Source organism: Drosophila novamexicana, unplaced genomic scaffold, assembly GCF_003285875.2.
Source record: "Drosophila novamexicana strain 15010-1031.04,08,12 unplaced genomic scaffold, DnovRS2.1 tig00000644-arrow-pilon, whole genome shotgun sequence".
NCBI classification, from domain to species: domain Eukaryota; kingdom Metazoa; phylum Arthropoda; class Insecta; order Diptera; family Drosophilidae; genus Drosophila; species Drosophila novamexicana.
Window position 1 is genome coordinate 1,798,452 of NW_020824814.1, and position 19,965 is coordinate 1,818,416.

The 19,965-nt window shown below is 41.4% G+C and overlaps 1 protein-coding gene across 3 annotated transcripts; it reads left to right on the plus strand.

Moving 5' to 3' along the window:
• Positions 1-79: 79 nt before the first annotated feature.
• LOC115762590 (arginine kinase) lies at positions 80-19,060 on the plus strand. Of its 3 annotated transcripts, XM_030704877.1 has the most exons (3): positions 80-138; positions 1,972-2,571; positions 17,886-19,060. In XM_030704877.1, the coding sequence occupies exons 1-3, from the start codon at positions 95-97 to the stop codon at positions 18,967-18,969; spliced, it is 1,728 nt and encodes a 575-aa protein (XP_030560737.1). In that variant the 5' UTR covers positions 80-94; the 3' UTR covers positions 18,970-19,060. The 3 variants fall into 3 exon arrangements, with proteins under 3 accessions (XP_030560737.1, XP_030560739.1, XP_030560738.1); XM_030704879.1 differs by lacking the exon at positions 1,972-2,571; XM_030704878.1 differs by lacking the exons at positions 80-138; positions 1,972-2,571 and adding an exon at positions 16,084-16,442.
• Positions 19,061-19,965: the final 905 nt, after the last annotated feature.

The following is a 19,965-nucleotide window of genomic DNA, read 5'->3' on the forward strand; positions in this document are numbered from 1 at the left end:
AATTGTGCGATTTAGTTGTGTCAACAACACTATTATTAACCTGTTTTCATCTCTCGTCATTTACAGCAAAAAAAAAAAACTACAACAACAAAAGATGTTTGCATTGTGGTATCTAACGTTCGCCGTTGACGAAATACGGTAAGTTCTTAACAGTTTGACAGGCACTGCTGCCAATAGTGGAACACTTTGGGCTGCATACTTTTAGGCAGCGCGTTAAGCTATGTAAACATTGCCTGGGGTTGTGGGGTCAACTGTCATTTGTTTGTTTAGGGCGCGTTGCCAGTGTGCTTTGTTTATTTACCGTTACACACAAGTGTTACTTAACAGCTTGGGGGCGTAACAGTCGGCTGCTAAATCTGCGAGCTGTTAACGTTACAGTTAACAGGATTACAGCAGCATTTAATTTAATTTAATTATTATGGACAGCGACAAAAAACCGCAAATAGCTTATCTAATCGAAAACAAAAAAAAAAAAACGTTGTAAAAACACAAATTGTAGTCTGTCGCCTAGTTTTGTGCATTTATTGGTTTTGTGAATGGTTTAGAGGGAAAGCATGCATTTAGCAAAAAAAAAAGCCAACGTCACATGATAATTTGTTTTTTTTTTTGGTTTCAACAAGAAATCAAGCAATAAACGCAATCTGCACACAATCTCGAGCAACCGGCTTTTTGGTTTTTGGCCGGCTCTTGATGATAAGTGCAATTAGCGACAGCCACAAACACACGCTCGATTTGAAAGCCCGGCGAAATTTGCGAATTTGCTGAAAAGGAAAAAAAATAAATGTGTTTCGGTATCTTCTTCTTGGCCTTTGGCGTTTATTATCTAAGCTCTGGGCCTTTGCTTAATTAGCAAAAATAATAATGTGATAATTGAAATTTGAAGCATTCGCATCCATTTCATTTACCAGCTGTGTAGCAAAGTCGAGGGCGTATACGTAATGTCGAGGTACTTAGCGTCTGTATTTGTTTGCTTATCTATTTGCCGTACACGAGTTTTGTATCATTTGTGGCGTACGTGACAATAGGAAAGCTTATGCCGGCGAAAGTTATTGTCCAAATCTACACATTCTCATTGCCTACTACCCCTAATACACTAGACATATTGGGGGTATGTAAATTCCCAAGCTATTGGCCTGTGTAGCGAAGCGTAAACCCATTTCCTGCATTCTCAATAGACTTGGCACAGTTTAATTTAAATCAGTTAAAATTTTAGCGTTAGTTTATTTCCACCAAATGCCCTAACTAGACTTCCAATTTTCCTTACCTTGTCATAAAATCATTTCAAATAGGCAATTTCTGTTAATAATTTGATAACGTACATAATTTTGAATTTATGCGGTATTTATTCTGGTTTTTGTAAGCTCTGGCAACTCCTGCTCCTGTTTACTGTAATTTAGCATTACGGCATTGCCTAATTCAGCACTTAACATACATATATACATACATTTGTTTTGCAGCAAAGATGAAATTTGCTAGATTTTATTAACATTATTTTATTAACATTATGTTATTACACTGTAAATCATAGGCTCACACTGCCTGAGAGCGTTGCCATCTTGTCCTTTGATCAATTTAATTGGGGTCACACTCTTTTTCATTTCGTTTCTCTCTTTTCGCGCGTGTCTTTGCCAAGCTCAGATTGCAATTTCGTGTTGGTGCATTAAACGAGTTAGTTTAAACAATTGCAAATTGTTTATTAGTCCAATTATTGTTTATTTACTGTTACAAATAATTATGGTGAGTGAATTACAATGAAAAATAGCCAAAATGCTTGCGGCAAAGCCGTAGAAAGTTCTGGCAAAGTACATTGAAATGCGAAGAAGAAGAAGAAGACTGACGCCACACTTTTTGCCGCTTGATTTTATTTAAGCACTTTTATCTTTTAATTCCTTTTTGAACTTTTTGTTGTAATTTATATTGTTTACTTAGCAATTTTATTTATTTTCCTTTTGTTGCTTTTTGTTTTTGTAGAAAGCGTTTGGCCTGGCTTTTTAGTTCCAATAAGCCAGCGCAGCCAGCGTTAGAAAACAAACCGACGCCCGCAGCCGCGCCCACACCTGCTCCTGCCCCAGCACCTGCACCTGCACCGACTGCAAAACCTAGCCCAGCCGCAACCTCGTTAAAGCCTGCAGCAGCACCTGCCGCTGTTCCATCGAAACCAGAACCGCCGAAACCTGCAACTCCTGCGCCGCCTGCAGCTCCAGCAGTAGCTCCTGTGGTTGCACCAAAGCCAACGCCTGCACCCAGCGTTCCTGCGCCCGCACCAGCACCGGCACCGACACCGGCACCAAGCACTCCTGCAACTACAGCCAAAGCGGCAGTTGCAGACGCAGGCGACAAGATGCCAATTCCTTTGCCCAAATCCTTGACCGAGTCGAATGGCACGGCAACCAATGGCAACGGTGTCGTCCATGACGGTCCGGACAATCAGCTCTTCGATGCACAGCTGCCGACCAGCAAGGGGCTAAAGGTCGACAAGGAGCAGCTAAAGGATGCCAGCCAGGATTTCATCAAAGGCGAGGCCAATGCCTTTGTGCAGTCCATCAAGGAGGCGCAGCAGGCGGGCAACCGGTAAGCTTCAACCGCACGCGTGCATAATTTCATTTCAAATTCGTTTAGTTTTTGTTAGCCTCGTATTTTAAGCTGTTTCATTTTGTTTTTAATTAGTTTTCGCGCGCGACAACTTCCGCATGGCATCTCGGCAACTCTTCGCGGGCGGGTTCAACGAACTCCGTTGACTTCTTGTCGCTAAAATAGTTGCCATGTGGCGACAGCCTCAAACGTTGCTGTTGCAGCACAAAAAATATATATCTGGCTGTAATAATGCACCGCTTCATCATCATGATGATGATCGTGATGATGATGATGTTGGTGACGATGACGCTGTTTATTTTAGTTTCATGTTCTGTGCTTGGGCGGACAGCTCTTGGCAACTGGCGTCAACTGCCTCTGTGCTGCGCTGCGGTTGCAGTTTTTATTCTTAGGTATATTGTATACCCTGTACACGTCTTGCAAATGCCTTTGATAGGCATAAAGAGGCAGCTACCCCATGCAGTATTTATATTCTCAATAACTCGAAGATGTATATTCTCTGTTTGTGTATACCCTGTACACGTCTTGCAAATGCCTTTGATAGGCATAAAGAATGCAGTATTTATATTCTCAATAACTCGAAGATATATATTCTCTGTTTCTGTATACCCTATACACATTTGTGCTAGTGACTGTGATAGGCATAAAGAGGCAGCTACCCCATGCAGTATTTATATTCTCAATAACTCAAAGATATATTCTCTGTTTCGATAACAATTGTAATAAAGAGCATAAGAGCAATTGGCATAAAGAGGCAGCTACCCCATGCAGTATTTATATTCTCAATAACTCGAAGATATATTCTCTGTTCCTATAACAATTGTAATTTCTCAGTTATCATTTAAGGAAGAGGCCTATGTTCCAGGAGCTGTCTATAGGCAATCTTCCAAGTCGTGCACTCTTCACTCTTTTTATGAGGAATCTTTAGGGCCACGTCCCCTGTGCTTGTCGCATCTGGCTAAACCCGTAATGAAAACATTTATCGCCTCTAATTGCTCGCAATTGATTTTCCATTAATATTAATGGAACCTTGCACGCAAGCCTTGCACTTGCCAGGTGGCTCAAGGATGTGGCCCAATCACGACACAGAGACGGAGAGGGAGACAGTGAGAGAGTTTTGGCCTTTTGGCAACTCGCCCACGTTAAATTTTTAAATGAAAAACTGAGAAAACACCGCACTCTGCCTATGTAATGCAGTGCGGCTCGGTGTACGATTTTGTCGCCTGTCGTCCGGGTCACATGATCTCCCCCATGCCGAGTTTATATTTAAACGTGCATGGAGCAACGATTGTCGCCGGGCAACAAAATAATTTACTTGGATTTATACAAAATACACTCTAACCGAGGGTGCCATGAATTTATCGCCACGTTTGTAACGCACATAGAAATATTCTAGATAGGAATAGAAACTGTCTACTTGCCAAGGAACTAGTCAAACTGTTCTCTTAGCCTTAAAGCCATAGATATAGCCAACCTATATGATTGACGGCTCGATATAGCGAGTGGGTCACTATATCATATAGCTTTCATAGGAACTATCGGTTAAATAGTTTTTGTAGACATATTTGCTCAAGATATTCTTACCAAGTTCTTCAATTACAAACTATTCTAGTATTCTAGTTTTTTCTCGAAAGGAGACATCTCTACATGTCCCATAAAGAATATATATATTCTTGATCAGCATCAACAAGCGGGTCGCTATAGCCATATACGTCCGTCTATCTGTCTGTTTCTATGCGAACAAATCTCTCGGTTTTAATGCTATCTTCATGAATCTTTGCATACTTTCCTCTTTCTGTTTGACGCAGTAGTTATGTCGGAACCGGCTGGAACTGACCACTATATCAATTAGCTGTCATGGGAAAGATCGGTCGACAAGTAGGTTCTTGTATGAAAAACTTTTTTGTTTATCAAGATATCTTGACCAAACTTGGCAGTTAATAGTTTTACCATGCGCCTCATATATATTTTAAATCCTATCCACATCGGAGCACTATATCATGTAGCTGTCATAGGAACGATCGGTCGGAAATTAAGTTCTTGTATAGAAAACTTTTTTGTTTTTGAAGATATCCTCACCAAACTCGGAATATACTAGTATAATCATGTCTATTTCATATAAGCAAAATCTTGTCAAGATTAGACTACCTTAGCATGTGTCTAAATAGGAAAGATCTGTTCGAATACATAGAGCCAATCCCTAGAGAACCCAGTTGTGTGCCTGCAAGCGTATATAAACTTCGGCACAGTTTGAGAATTATTTGTTGTTGTTTATTTTTACAGTACCTTGTTTTAAATTTTACTTATGATGTGTGTGCGGCAAATTGGCTGTGCAACGTTGCAGCAGCTTGCCTCCTGCACAGCGCTCTGGCTTAAATTTAGATAGATGTATACATATAATACTACACATTATCTTTATATATATATATATATATTGTACAGAACTAGTCCGTTGGCGTCATGCCTCATCTCTAATTGCTAGAGTTCGCTTTTGTGCGGCTGATGGACAGTGTCCGTCATTTGGATGCTGAAAAAGTCGCTTGGGTCGGTGGTTGCTTCATTTGACGTTAATGTATAATCCCCCTATATATATATACATATACATATATCTATATAGATATATGTATTTGGTACGATTTTTTGGCACACGCGTTTGCAAATTGCTTTTGGCAAGCGACGCTTTTGAAGTGCTGCCAAAATATTGTTTAGCAAACAAACAAAGGCAGCGAAAATCGTATGACAACATATGCGCCGAGCTTTTAGCAGGTTGTATATCCGAAAAAGATCTATAATATAATATATCGTAACTGTTGCATGGAATAGCCGCAACTGTGTTTCACACAAATGCTGTCTAATTGCCTGGAAAGTGAGAGCATTAATTGAACTCGTGCCTGGCTGCCCGCAAATTGAACTAATTAATAACACATTGCCCAAATGATTTACTAAATATTTTTTCTTTTTTTTGGGCATATTCACTTCCCTCTTTTGCCAGCCGTATTTTCACTCACTCAGTGATTCAATTGTGCAAACAATCGCCAGTCTTCTTATGCAATTCATATTTCAAGTTCACGAGTGTTGCTGGCACGCCCAACGCACCGCACCCAGCTGAACTTTGGGGCATGCAAAATGCACTGACAAACAGCTGAAATGTGAGCACAACTAGAAAAAACTTAATTCTTACCAAATTTCAATACTATATTTGTAATATTTAATATGCGCACAAAAGGCAGGGCGCTCAACTCCTATCAAAACAGTTTTCTGTACGATCTTAAGGAGAACAATTAAACCATTTTATATATACTCTATAGTTCCTATAAAGCACTTGCTACAAATTTACAACTTTATTACGTCCTTTTATAGACTATTTAAAAGATTAAGTGCTATAAAGAACGTGCGGTTAGTGATAAAGTGCCTAGCACATATAGAAAGAATCGCGAATCCATTGAATCAAATGAGTCATTTCAGTTTGTTTAATGAGTACTATAAGTATTGCGTGTATATAGAAAAGTACTTTGTGTCTAAGTTTGCCGCATGCTAAGTGCTTGCTTAACTACATGTCAAAAGTGCCTGCCAGCTGTAGCAATAGAGCCACATTGTCGTCAGCTTTTCAAGGTCGATGCCAACCCCCTGCGAAAGTATACGCATGTGTCTGTATTGGTATTCCTGTATGTGCATGTATATGTATTTGTTGTTGACGATTTTGGTGTAGAACATCTATTGTTCGAGGCGGGCCGCCTTGAAAGCTGCTGGGATTTACGTAATCTCAGCGCCACTTGAGCAGCAATTGAAAACGAAAGCGAAAAAAAAATATAAAAAAATGGGGAAAATGGGGAAAATAAAACTGAGGTTATGTAATGAACATCCTGTGGCTGTGGCCTGAGCAAATAATATCTTGGATTTCATTTTGGCACAATTAATATAATTAATTTAATTTGTGCGCCACGTTGCCACAAAAGCAAAAGTTCTTTTGAAAACAACAAATTAAGCATATAAAGATATATAGATGGCAAAAATATAATGCTAGCTGTTATCTTTGTTTTTTTTTTTTGATATTGTTTTTGCGGCTTGTTGCATAAAATTCGTTGGCAACTGTTCAAATATGTATGTGGATATTTTATATATTTTGCTCGTCTCAACAGCTAAAATATGTTTTATACAACAATATCTAGAACTGTCTGTTTTTCTATCTGATGTTTATAATTCAGGCAGCTTGCCTTTGCCTTTTTCTCATATATATATATATATATACATAGTATAAAAGCAGCTATATCTAAAGGCAACATTTTCTTTTTCAAAATCAAGTTCAAGATTTTAGCTAAAACTTTTCGATATAATTCAAATATACAATTTTATGCGTATTTTGAATTTATTATGCCTCTGTTAAATGGCCTGAATAGTTGCTTAATTTTACAAAAAATTTGTTAAAACATGATTTCTTTATTTTCATTTCTGTTCTCTATATAGAGTCAAGTTCTCAGCTGACTAAGTTTCCTGTTTGTCTTTTATAATACCGTCTCTATATATTATATTGTTTCTTTTTTTCAAAATTTCATTATTTTATGTGCCAAAAATATATTGTGGTACGTTGTTGTAATATGTGTTCATATTTCTAATGAAAATGTAGAATGTGCGATTCTGGCACGTCTTCAAAAGTCGCTGTTCCCAACAAACTGTTCCCAGCACTGTTCCCACTGCGATCACATTTGTGCCAGGCTTTTATTTCGCAGCTCAGCTTATTTGCATTGAGTAAATATTTACACTTATTGCCAGTTGAAAAAAAAGTGCGCAAATATAAACAAATGTGGTTGTGTTGGTTTTTTTTAGTTGTGCCCTGGGAACAATAAATTTCGATTAACTTTGATTACTTTCGTCAGGTTTGTCACGGGCGCAGCCCTATAACAACTACTCATTGAGGCGAGTGTCGCTATAAATTAAATGTAAATATGTATGTGTTAGTGTTCCTCAATAATTAAGTAATGTTTGCGCGTGCATATGTGTGTGTGTGTGCGTGAAAGGCTGTGTGTCATGTGAGGAGGCAGGCACCGTTAACTCTGCCCAGTCACCAACACAAGCAGCAGCACGCCCCCATATAGGCTGTGGCCATATAATCCGCTGCCGCTGCCGCTGCCGGTGCCGCTGCAGTCGGCGACAGACAACCGCTGCCGCTAACTGTACCATAAAATTGTATATGTATGCATTTAGTTGCAAGGCGCTGCTTACCTCTCCCTCTCTCTCTCACACTCGCTCACACACACCCACACGCATGCAAGCTGCATTGTTGCGAACACTTTCCTTTTTGCATACATTTACACTAGACAACATGACATTGGCCGCACTGCTTACACTTGCTGCCTGCTGAGCTTTCTACCGTTACGCATTCTCGCTCTTTTGCGCTCGCATTTTATGAATAAAAAGTGAAGCTTTTTTTCATTTTGCCATACGTCACGTCCTACGTCAATTGCCAGTTGCCAGGCTACCAATACATGCATACAATAGCAGCAGCAGGCAGCAGCAGGCAACATCAGCGTAGCAGGAGGCAGGCCTCACACACAGTCACATGCTCACATACATTTGAAATACCAGTGCAAAGCTTTTTGCTCGTCTCTCTTTCTCGCTGCCGGCTGCGCTCGCATTTGTCTGTCTGTGTGTGTGTGTGTGTGCCGTTGAATAGTTTGAAAGTGAAAGAAGAAGGGTGCCGCTTGTCGGCGCTGCGCTACTGCTGCTGCTGCCGCTGCCGGCGTCGCTGCCGGTGCCCAACTGACAGTCGACTGCAGCTGAGCCAAAGAACAAAACTTTCTGATCATTGTAACGTTGGACGTTGAATTCTACGGTTGCAAAGGTGAGCCGTTCTCCAAAGAAAATAAGTAACAATAAATCCAAATAAATCCAGTGATCAAAATTCTTAGAAATATTTCCCAAATATACTTATTTAATTAAGTTAAGTGTTGTTGTTCTTGTTGTGGCGCCTAAAGAAATGAAAGGGATGTGTGACCAGGCAACGATACGCGCTGTGTGACCAATTCGCAGTAACTTTTTTACGACTTATGTAAAATTGAGTCACTTCAAAAGTGCAGTTTGCCGTTTTTATTTTGCATGCAGCCAAACCGGTTACCGGCATCAAAATTATAAAAAATAAATCTAAAAATACACTCAGCATTTTATGGCTGTATACCCATATTTAGTTGGCAGTACAAAATTGCCACTATTTTTTTTTTTGAGCCGCCTGCAATTGCAAAAAAACTGGTTTTTGCGCTGAGGGCAGCTTTTCAACAGATACGCAACCGTTGAGCTTGGCTGCAATTTTGTAACTGTACCCGAAAAAGAAAAAAAAAAAATAGCAACTATATCTAAACAGATAAGAACAAAATAAAGAAAAACAACCTTAATTGCGACTAGTGCCAAACGATAAGAGCTTTTGCCAAAAACGAAACAAAAAAAAATAAATAAAAAAGTTGCCAGCATTTGGCGGTCTTCGCTGTGGCTCAACTGCCACACCCACAACTGCCCAGCTGGCAACTAGCATATCGAATTCGCCTTGAACTTGTGTCTAGAAGCAATTCTACTGAAACACAAGTGCACAAAAATGTATTTCGCGGTCATTGCCGAACGTGTTGCATAATCGCTTATCGCTTCGATATTAGCTGTATCTGCTGCTCATTAGCCAAGTCATCAGTCATTAGAGTTTCGCTTAGCCTAACAATTAGTTGATTGAACCTGCAACGCCTGCAATTACAGTGGTGTCTTTCGCTTATGTCCCGGGTTATATAAGAGCTTACAGTTTGACAGCCACATACGAAATACCTTTGGCAGCTAATTTTAGTTAGCAGCCGTGTTGCCTTAGTTGCGGCCTGATATAATGCCGGCTGCTAAAAATACGGGCATAAAACGAAAACGTTTTCAAATAACAAACAAAAGCAAAGCAGATACACAGCTCTCTCTCTCTCTCTATATATATATATATACATTATATATGCATATATAAATTATAGGGCATTTAACTAGGGGGAGGCTAGAATCAATACCTGCGCATATATTTATAGCCCCGGGCGAAATATTATCCAGCTGATAGCTAAAAAATAGAATTTCCAATTGTTTGGGAACATTTTCAGTTTAGTTTATATTTATCTGTTGTTTATTTTTTTTTTCTCAACAGCAGCAAATCGCGCAAATTTGTTGTACAAATTGCTGGCCCAGCCGCTGGCACATTGTTGTTAATTATTCAATTGAAATCCATTAAAGCGAAAAGAAAAATACAGCGCACAGCAAACTAGGAAAATTGCGACTCATGATTAACGCGTGACAATGTGTTAGATTGGAAAAGTCAAGCGATTTTTCCAATTCTCGCGTCGTTAAGCTGGGCCACAAAGCAACGCCGGCTTAAACAAAAGTACAAAAGTTGTCAAGTTGCATAATCAACAAAAAGGGGTTGGGCTCAATTTGGCTAGACAGGAAATGAAATTGCACATAGTTCCACTGCCCCCCCCCTCTCACTCTCTACCAACCCCAAAGCTGCCAACTAGTCAAAATACAAGTGTGTGTGTGTGTGTGTGTGTGTGTCGACTGATTTGATTCACAGTACATTGGCAGCGCCACAAAATAAATAAACAAAACTGTGCTCTATATCAAGTGAAATGTAAACAAATCAAACAGCGTACACAATATTTTGACCGCTACTGTAACAGCAGCAGCAGCAGGCATTGCTAAAAGCTTCCGTGCAAGCTTTTGCCAGCACAGGACTTTTAGCGTGCGCTTACACTCGAAAGCTTGCGCTGCTTGCAAAGCTAACATCAGCTGTTATTAACAGCGCTGTAACAGTAACAGTAACAGCGTTAGCTGTGCTGCCGCTGTTGTTGTTGCTGCTACAGCTAAATGACTGTCGCGCCTGACACATTTATTCGTTGATTGTCTTCGCAGACAGCTAAAATGTATAAATCAACGACATCCGGGCGCATGAGCGCAAATTTCTAGCGAAATTCATTGCCCAACACTTGCCACAGCCCAAGACGAAATAAAACAGGCCTCAATAATCTTAACCCAGCCTGCTGTACCCGCTCTGTATCTAAAATTTAGTATAGCTGCCTTGTTGAGCATTTGCCAAAAAGAATTTTAATTAAATTAGCAAAGAAATACAAAGAGATACATTCATAAATATTGAATAATGCGGGCGCGCCCTGCTCACTTCTCCCTCATAGTTTGTTTAGTTTCCCAGAGCCCTAAACCCGGGCTGGTTATTATTTGGGGGGTAGCTTAAGTATCTTGCACGAGGGCTAACCCCGCTGCTTATATCATCAGCATTAATTGGTTAACTCCATATTTCGAAGTAAATGAATCTTCAGCGAGTACTTTTAACAAAAAGTAAACGAAAGATCTGAAAACTTTGTGAAAACTTTTATTCCTACAAGTTTGCTTTTAAAGGCTTTGCTGAGTAACAATTTTCTTTTTAAAACTTCGACGAGCTTTAAAGCAAAATCTAATTAGCATGTTTAACGATAAATTGCATAACGTTCGGCTGTAGATATTGTATAAAAAAATAATACCAATTTGATAGCCAAGAGTTTGGCTTGGCTAGATTATGCCATAGTCATATGTCTGTTGGCTGTCATTAAACTGTTTCGATTTGTGACTGGTTTTCAGGCAATTTCCCGTTGCATTTGTGCACGTTTTGGGCCATGTCAATGTCGTTGGCCAAAAAGCACTTGGCGCACCACCGACTGCCAATTTCTTTGTGCAATCGCCTGTCCAAAAGCGCAGCATGGTCCAAAGTTTTGCAATTAAGTCGCACACATGGTTTGTAGAGCGCGGGGGGGAATGGGGGAAGCCCCCCCCCCCCCCCCCCCCTTGGAGTCTCGGTTCAATAACCCATTCGACTTGGCCATAAACTGAAAAATTGCAGCCAGCAATTGCATTTTGGCTGCAGCTCCAAGCGATTCTTGGCCAGGCTTTCGCTTTCATAATACCCTCTATAAATTGAAAATGATTAAAAGAGGGTATACTAGTTTCTTGATCAGGTCGAGTCGAGTCGATGTAAAGCTCTCATGTCGCAACTGAATACTGCTGAATTGTAAAGCTTACAATTTCAATAAAATATCTAATATCTATATTAAAACGTCTTTGTCGCTTTGAATGCGAAGAGCAGGAGATCGGGCATATTTGTGCTTCAATATCTGCCCTTTATTTGTATGAAAACTATATATATACCAAATTTTGGATTAAAGTCGAGGATTACAAGAGATTGAACCAAATGGATCACGTTCTGGATACTTCCAGCCATTGCCCATAAAATTGAGAAAAAAGCTCTACTTTCAAGTTATAGTCTTGTGCTTTGGGGATATGCCTTATCAAAGCTAGATAGATTTCAGAAAGATCGAGAAGCACAAATTCGAGAACAAAATATACGACAAGTGTGAAGTGGAGCGGCAAGAAGAAGCACAGGCGCTGCTGCATGTGTGTGTGTGTGTGTGTGTGTGTAAGCCAGGCACAGGGTAGCTACTAGTCGACCCCTCTCCACTTGTACTCCTTTTACTGCCTGGTCTGGCCGTCTGGGCTTTGCCTTGCCAATTTTGTGACTATAGAAGCACATATTTAGCCAAACTTTTTACGTTGATTTGGCCAAATTAAATATCTTATCCGTTTTCGCCAGCTTCGGTTTATCGGGCGCAACTTCACGCTTCGAGCCGGCAAATGCAGCTACAATCTATGGCGGCTTATCAGCTGCTGACGTCGCTCTTGGCCAATTCTCTCTCTCGCTCTCTCTCGCTCTCTCTCTCTCTCTCTCTCTCTCTCTCTCTCTGCCTCTCTTGCTCTGACTGCGTTTGCTTTTTCAATTCGCAAACTTCATTCAACATTCGCGTATCACAGTTAAACGTTAACAGTTGCCAATTTCATACGCGTTAATTCAGTGAGCGCTATTCGCGTTATTCGCAATTCCTGGCCATAAAGTCGAGCCACCAGCTAAATAAATGTTTGCATATCAAACAATACAGTGAAAACTCGACGCAACAAACTCCAAAAGATCTCCTTTAATACACATAAAGTTTCCTATTTGCCCGATAAAAGGCGAACGCTTTTTAAAACAAACACAAATACTTTTATTCTTATTCTCTTTTACATAATAAAGTTCCTTAAAGAAATCCTCCAGAAAACAATTCCATATTATGCAAAATTTTCCTGGAAACAAATCAAATAAAGCAGAAAGAAAACAACTTTAGGAATAAAGTTTCTATTAAAAAATCTGCAGAATATAATTACGTATTCTATATTTCCATTTCTGAAATGGAATCAAGTAGAAGTAAAAAGAAATCGAAAAACAAAATTGACATTTAACATACCTGCAATTTTTAGCATAAAGGAAATGCGTTTGAAACTTTATTTTTCCATATGTTTGCTTGCGTCTCGACAAGAAGAGGAACTGAAGACATGAGCGTTCGCCCAAGCGAGAGTTTTCACTGTATTTGGTTGGGCAAACATATTGAAACACTCGTGAATTCTGTGCAAAAGAAAAGAAAAAGAAGAGAAAATTCATAAGGCTGCGTCCTGTTTTTCCAGGGCTGTCACGTAGCTCGCTGCCTGTTTTAGCCTTGAGGGTTGCCGAGTTGGCCTAAAGGGAGGAGGAGGAAGAGGGGGTTCTAATGCAATCAGTTCTTCAATTGTGCCAACTTAATTCGATTTGCTGTCGCTTTTAAGTGCCGCCGCCGCATTTTGTTGTTGCCAGGGCCTTGAGGACCCTTGAGAGTCTGTTGGCGACATGAATGTTGTGGCACACTCGACTTAATTGATTAGTTGCCCCGTTAACAGCCCAAACCTGGCTGCACTCGTCAAAAGTACACTTTAGCTGGGGCGTTGTCGCTAAGATGGCGGCGAACCAATCGTTCACAATCTTAAAACAAAAAAAGAAACCAGTGCAAAAAACAAAAAATAGCTTATCTTTATGTGGCAATTATCACACGAAACGGCGCTCATATGACTACTCAAAGTTTCCACCGCCAAATTCCCTGAAACGAATGACAAACGCAACAAAAAAAAAAAAAGCAAAAGTGAAAAGCAAGAGATATAATTGCAGCTAGAGTGTCACGATCCAAAGGAAAAACCCTTGGAAATTCCATTCGTTTTCTGTTTTAGAGTTTAATCGTAGGGAATATGTTATTGTTATGGAGAAGATAGTTATCGATTTGAGCACTCGATTAGTTTAAGATAATAGATTTAATGAGTTAAGAAATAATTGCTTTGCTGCCTCAGTTAATGTTCCGATCTGGAATAGGCAAAGGCCTTCCATTCCAAACGAGGTAGATTTCGACTCTTTACTACGAAGAATTCAATTTGTTTTAGATTGTGCTATAGAGCTGCATAAGTCCAACTTAAGCATGGGCAGGACTTTAAAGGAGTTTAGAGAAAGGAGTTATTGGGTTTGCCTAAGTTAAAGCCTTGCAAATTCCCTATGTTAGTCTCATATGCCAATACCTCCAACGTGTCGTTGATGCTATTAGAAGCTATTGTGTATTCCTGCCTAACTTTTAGCATTTAATTTTCATAAGTTGATGTATTTAGTAATTGGAAAGACACTCGTTTTAGTCGGCCTAACTAAAGATGAACCCAGATAAAAGGCGCCCTCTTCACACAGATGAGAAGACCTTTCACCCCCAATGAAAGGTCGGTCTCCCTAATGAGAGGACCTTTCATATTGAGACTAACTTATAAAAGTCGTCATGCCTTAACCCAAGATGCCTGTAGCCAAGTGCTTGTTATAGTATATCAAAAGCAAGCACATCTATTGGCATGCAGGTCAGGTAAAATCAGGCTAGAGTAAGAAACATTTTCCAGGCAGAGCTTAAAGTTAATCAAAAAACATAATACAAAGACAAGTCATGATTCCTTGAGCTTCATTTCATAGATAGACAATTGATATATATAAAATAGTATTTATATATATCTCATTTGTGCAAGTTCTGCCTAGCGAGTGGCCACTGTACTGCTTTTTGCCTCTACTGAGTTAAGATCTCTTTTGAAATTATCTGCGTTTTGCAAAGATAATGCCAAGATAATGCTGCAAATTCGACAGATAACGTCCAATATACTATATACTAAGTATGTTCTTGTTCTAGATAGCGCCAATTAGCTGTGCTAGCTAGTCTAAGCTGATTAGACTGATTAAGTATTATTAAACGCGCTCCGTTAGTCACTCTCGACTTCCAGAGACAGGGGCTTAGTTTCGTAGGGGGGGGGGGGGGGGGGGGGGGGGGGGGGGGGGGGCAGCCGAATTGCTGGCTAAATTGTTTTCAATTTCAAATCAATATGCGCAGCTTGCAGTTGTTGGCCTAATAGTTTGTTCGGGGTATGTGGATAAAGTGGGCGTGGGGGCGTGTGGGGCGGCAATTAGTCACCGGAGAGACGCAGCAATTAGTCACGAGAGAGAGAGAGAGAGATTCGCGAGGCTGACTCAATCAAATAAGGCAACTGAAAACCTAAACAAAACCAAAAGCGAAATGCAATTGCACAAATAATGTGGCACAGACATGCAACAACCCGTTACCGCCCCCCCCCCCCACCCTCGTTACGCGCCACTGCACAGGCGTGAAAAGTATCTGATGGATACGTCGCCGCATCGAGTCGAGTTTCGCAGACTCCCCCGTCTAGACCCGAGTGCACGTGCACTCCATGCCGCAAAGCCTGGCCTGGCCGTGATTTCGTGCCGCATGCCACACACTCGAGGCGTTGCACAAGCAGCGCCAGCCCTCATTTCACACTCTCGAGCCCTCACTTGAAGCTGACTTGACCGAACCCCGTGCCCGGCCCTGGCTTTTTAGGCGCAACAATTTTCAAGTGCCGCGTGCCACAAATTTTATCGATTTGCGCCCAGCCAGCCGCCCGCTGCAGCTGCTGCAGCTGCTGGTGGTTGTTCCTGCCTTTGGGACGCATCGCAATAAATATATCCTTCCGCATTATGCTGCGCTGCGCTGCTCTCATCCGGCAACAGTTCCTCCTGCCGCCGGCGCCTGCGGCTAGGCTATGCGTCTTTCAACCCCGGCTAGGGCAAAACTCTGCTCTCTCTCTCTCTCTCTCGCGCTGAATAAGGCAGCTCGTCCTGGGCGCGTCAGTGCGAGTGCCCGAACGACGAGCCAGTCTCTGCCCGAATCGACGCATCGCGAATCCGCAGCAGAGTCTACTTGGCTAGTGTGGCCCGTGTTAGTCAGCAGCCAGTTTGGTCCTTAGCACCTTGTAGCACGAGCGCGCGCGTCCTTTTTGCTCCCTAGTGTAGCCTAGACTCTTGTGTAGTAGCCTCTTGTAGTATACCTTTGGGCGCGGCAGCGAGAAACGTGAACGAAGAAAAAAAAAACAATAGATGAGAACAAAAATCCAATTTTTGACAATTATTGCCAGCATTTAAGACGAGCGAACCACCAAAAAAAAGAAAAACCTGAAATCAAATATTTAACAAACACAAATTTAAACCAAAAGCAATACGATTTAAGCGTGTGCGTGTGCGAGTGTTGTGTGTGTTGTGCGTGCGTGTGTTAGTTAGAGTGTACATATGTGTGTGTGTGAAAAGTAGTTACTAACGGAAGGAAAAGCGGAAAAGCAGCAGCTGCATTGTGATTTCATTTTTACCTGCACCTTTTTACACACACTCCAAACTAAAAAACCTTTGTGACCAAGCGACAAGGCCAAATTTTTACAACAAAAAACAAAACTTTACAAAACAAAAAGAAAGGAGAGAGAATGGGTTTGTGCGCCTCCAAGGATAAAAAGGAGAAAGTGATCGAGGGCGAGGGCGGCGCCGCCACGGCCAACGGAGGCGGCGAGCCCAATGGAGCCGCCACAGCGGCTGCAGACCCAGATGCCGCTGGCCAGGATGGGTGTGTATACAATTTGCGGGGCTTGTCATAGGTCCTAGATCTGCGCGTGTGTGTGTCGGTGTGTGTGTATCTGCTGCTGACGTCAGGCTGCCCGAAAAACTTGAGTGTCATACAAATATTATTGCCCTGGTCTCTGACCGGGGCCCAGGCCAAAAACCGGGCACATGCGGCGCGCATGTGCCGCACCGCAGCCGGGACCGGTACAGGGCAGGACTCGGCTCTGTTCGTATTCAGCGCCAGCCGGCAAAATCAACCAACCAAGCCCACACACACCCCCAGCAACAGCTCAATTGCAGAGCAACCACCAAGTGTGTGCGTGTGTGTGTGTGTGTATGTGTGTGGTGCGGGCGGCGTTTAATGGATTGCTTTAAAATTGCCCTGTCGCGTGCCCAAAACGATAGCCTTTGCCGACTTTTGGGCGCCACAATTGCCATAATACAGAGCAACCTGACGGGCGCATCAATTGGTTGAAAGTACCCAAAAACCATACAAAAACGAGGCACTAAATCAACCCCTATACCAGAGTATAGGGGGCGCGTCCGTATGAATTTGAAAACTTTTTTGTACTACAAAATATCATCGAATCGAGACAACTTTTATTTTTGAGGTTTAAACTTGGAGCTTAAACTGATTGGAGAGCATTAACTTTTTATTTTATTAACTCTAAACTGCTCAATTTGAATTTAATTCAAAAATAAAAGCTTTCAGAAAGCTTTCTTGAGCTTTAAAAAGACTTGAACCTCAAATTAGTAAAAACTTTGAGGTTAAAGCCGATTCGAAGATACTATCTTGCACATTCATCACTCAAAACATGACAACTTAATAAACTAACGAAGTAAGAAACAGTAAATATAATGGCTTTAAGCCTACACATCGCCCAAAGAAAGATAGAACATCGTATTTACAATTTTCAGGTTAGGTCTGATTCGAGAGTCCTATCTTCCATTTGCAATCTAATCTAATTGAATTGAAGGATAAAACTGTAAAGATAATGCTGATAAAGATAACATCGCCAAAAATATAAGAGTTCATATAGTATACTTGAAGAATCAGATATAGTAACAACTTTGAGGTTAAGTCTGATTCGAAAGTCCTATCTTTCACATTTTGAAGTCAAAACATGACAGTTTAATTGAATTGCAGAATAAAACTGTAAAGCTCATGGTTTAAAGCTAAACAACGCCAAAAAGACAAAAGTATATAGAAATAGTAAAAACTTTGAGGTTAAGTCTGATTCGTAACCCTTGAAACTCATTAAGAACAATACTAAATAAACTGTTCTCATACCATAAATTAATGTGTAATATAATCAAATTAAAGATCTGTATTGAAACTCAACAAAAAATAGATCATAAAAGCAATTGAAATAATAAAACTTTGAGGTTAGGTCTGCAGTTTTGAAAAGTTTTGAACTAACCAATTTGTGGTTGTTGTTTGTTGCAGCAAACAAGACACCATGGTTGACGCCGCTGTTCTCGCTAAACTGGAGGAGGGTTATGCCAAGTTGGCCGCCTCCGACTCGAAGTCGCTGTTGAAGAAGTACCTGACCAAGGAGGTCTTCGACAACCTAAAGAACAAGGTGACACCGACCTTCAAGTCGACCCTACTCGATGTGATCCAGTCCGGTTTGGAGAATCACGATTCGGGCGTTGGCATCTATGCACCCGATGCCGAGGCCTATACAGTGTTCGCCGATCTGTTCGATCCCATTATCGAGGACTACCATGGTGGCTTCAAGAAGACCGACAAGCATCCGGCCTCCGATTTCGGTGATGTCAGCACCTTTGGCAACGTTGACCCCACCAAGGAGTATGTGATCTCGACTCGTGTCCGTTGCGGTCGCTCCATGCAGGGCTATCCATTCAATCCCTGCTTGACCGAGGCCCAGTACAAGGAGATGGAGGGCAAGGTGAGCAGCACCCTGTCCGGCCTGGAGGGTGAGCTGAAGGGCAAATTCTATCCGCTGACCGGCATGGAGAAGGCCGTCCAGCAGCAGCTGATCGATGATCACTTCCTGTTCAAGGAGGGCGATCGCTTCCTGCAGGCGGCCAACGCCTGCCGTTACTGGCCATCGGGTCGTGGCATCTACCACAACGACAACAAGACCTTCCTGGTCTGGTGCAATGAGGAGGATCATTTGCGCATCATCTCCATGCAGCAGGGCGGCGATCTTGGCGAAATCTATCGCCGTCTGGTCACCGCCGTCAACGAGATCGAGAAGCGTGTGCCCTTCAGCCACGATGATCGTCTTGGCTTCTTGACCTTCTGCCCCACCAATCTGGGCACCACCATCCGTGCCTCTGTGCACATCAAGGTGCCCAAGCTGGCCTCCAACAAGGCCAAGCTCGAGGAAGTCGCTGCCAAATACAATCTGCAAGTGCGCGGCACTCGCGGCGAGCACACCGAGGCCGAGGGCGGTGTCTATGACATCTCCAACAAGCGTCGCATGGGTCTCACCGAATACCAGGCCGTCAAGGAGATGTACGACGGCATCACCGAGCTGATCAAGCTCGAGAAGAGCTTGTAAGCTGTCCAACCACCCAATCAATCACATGGACTACGCCCTGGGGCACAACAACAACCGAAGTCCCACACACACACAACATCAAAATCGGCGCGGAGTCCATTTAATCCAGTTGGAAATCTGCAGCTCGTAACGTCCTGAAACGTTCCGGCTGTGTTTGCTTTAGTTTGTAGTAGGATTTGTAGCGCTGCGGAGCGGCAATCAAACCAATCCGGCTGCCTGCGGCACTCGGCATTTGTTGTCTCTACTTGGACTCGGAGGGTCGCGGCCAGGTCCGGCTACGGAATACCAGGCTCTGCTGCTGCTGCTCTAAACAACCACCAAAATCAACAACAACAACAACACCAAACTGCATACTACCACCCACAACAACAACAACAACAATGGAAAACTATTTCACAAAATATTTGCTTAAATTATAAACAAAAGAATGTAAAACATTTTGGCATTTGTGTCAAGCAAAAAAACAACCAACAAAAGAAACTTTAAATACTTTTATTTTAAGTCTTAAGTTTATAAAAGAATTAAAATTATAAAAAAAAAATAAAAAAATACAAAAAAATAGTGTGTTTAAGTTAGAGAAAAAAAAAAACAAAAGAAAAAAGTTTAGATAAGTTAATTCTCAAATTGTTTCTACAAAATGTAAATACGAGTTTTAAAGACTTTGGAAAATTGCCCAAGCGGGAGGATGTATTTATGTATGTATGTGTATATGTTGTGTATCTATATATATGTATATATATATATTTGAAAACCGATCGGACAATAAGCACAGATTTTATTGAGGAAGTCATTTTACATGAGGTTAGAGCCAAATTCCACTTTTTATATGTTTTATACAATAATAAGTACTATATATATATATATATATGTGTGTATGTATGTATGTACGTATGTATGTACGTACGTATGTATGTATGTATGTATATATGTATGTATGTATGTATGTGTGCATTATGTATATATGTATACGTGCATGTCTGTTTTCTAATGCCAAAC